General features: G+C 57.9%; 1 protein-coding gene across 1 annotated transcript in view; it reads right to left on the bottom strand.

The window, feature by feature from the left end:
- SLC27A4 (solute carrier family 27 (fatty acid transporter), member 4) overlaps window positions 1-956 on the bottom strand; it is a gene marked incomplete at its 3' end in the record, with an annotated part of 6,275 nt that overhangs the window by 2,418 nt on the left and 2,901 nt on the right. The window contains exons 6-7 of the mRNA XM_010136278.1: window positions 464-573; window positions 1-36 (exon numbers count right to left, since the gene is read on the bottom strand). The exon at window positions 1-36 is cut by the window's left edge and continues 4 nt beyond it. Of these exons, the coding sequence (XP_010134580.1) occupies window positions 1-36; window positions 464-573 (146 nt within the window). The remainder of the gene's footprint in view (window positions 37-463; window positions 574-956) is intronic.

Below are 956 nucleotides of genomic sequence, written 5' to 3'. Positions count from 1 at the left end.
CAGGTAACGGCAGATCTCTCCGATGTACTGAACAATCTGGGAGGAACAAAGAAGAAAGACTCAATAGGACCCCTCCACCTGGCCCCAGGTTGTTTGGAGTTTCTTCAGGGCAGTTGGAATGGTACAACACACCCAAAGTCCCCTAAAGAGGTCACGGTAAAACCCAGGAATCCCGCTAGCTTGTGCTGTGCCTGCCCCTTCTCTGGTTAACCCACCCCTGCAGGCTGGGAAACCTACCCAGGACCTCCTGGCTAATGCTGGAGCACTCAAAGGGCTTGGACACCTGGAGTCACCATCTCAGGAGTGAAGGACACAGTCCCAACACCTTGGAAGGTGGTTTGGGATGGACAGGCAGAACCAGTCCAGGCCTCCCCCTCTTCCAGCAGCTGGGCTCTCCCTAGCACTGTGCAGATCCCCAGGCTCCGCTCCCCATCCCAGCTGGCCCTTTGCCTCACGGCCTCACCGTGCAGTTGTATTTCACGCAGTCTTCCCAAAAGTGCGAGGCTGAGAACTTCTTGCGGATGACAATCGTCATGCCCTGCAGCAGGCACTGCCCGACCCCCACGATGTTCCCTGTGGAGAGGCAGCCAGGGGAGCCCTCAGGACCCACACACCTCCAGCCCATCCTGTGCCAGCAGAGGCCTGGCAGGGCAAGGTGGATGCCACACCGCTCGCTGGCTCACAGCATACAGCTGTCACCTAACCAAAGGCCCCAGGACCACAGGCACTGGGGACGGACAAGTGATAACGAGATCTGGGGCAGCACTTTGACTTTCCATGAGGAGCAGCAATAGGTAGCAGCTATTCCAAAGTCTGGCAGAGGCTAACGCCCCCTCCACACACTCCCCACTCTAAAGGTCAGCCAGATCGATTGCTGGCTCCCAGGGAAAAAAGCAGAAAGCCTCAGTCAGACACAGCCAGCTCCTCCTCGACATGGAGATCTCTGCTGCCCCAGC

The sequence above is a fragment of the Buceros rhinoceros genome, unplaced genomic scaffold (assembly GCF_000710305.1).
Source record: "Buceros rhinoceros silvestris isolate BGI_N320 unplaced genomic scaffold, ASM71030v1 scaffold5635, whole genome shotgun sequence".
NCBI classification, from domain to species: domain Eukaryota; kingdom Metazoa; phylum Chordata; class Aves; order Bucerotiformes; family Bucerotidae; genus Buceros; species Buceros rhinoceros.
The sequence above is the reverse complement of the archived record's forward strand: the minus strand, read 5'-3'. Positions and strand labels throughout refer to the sequence as shown.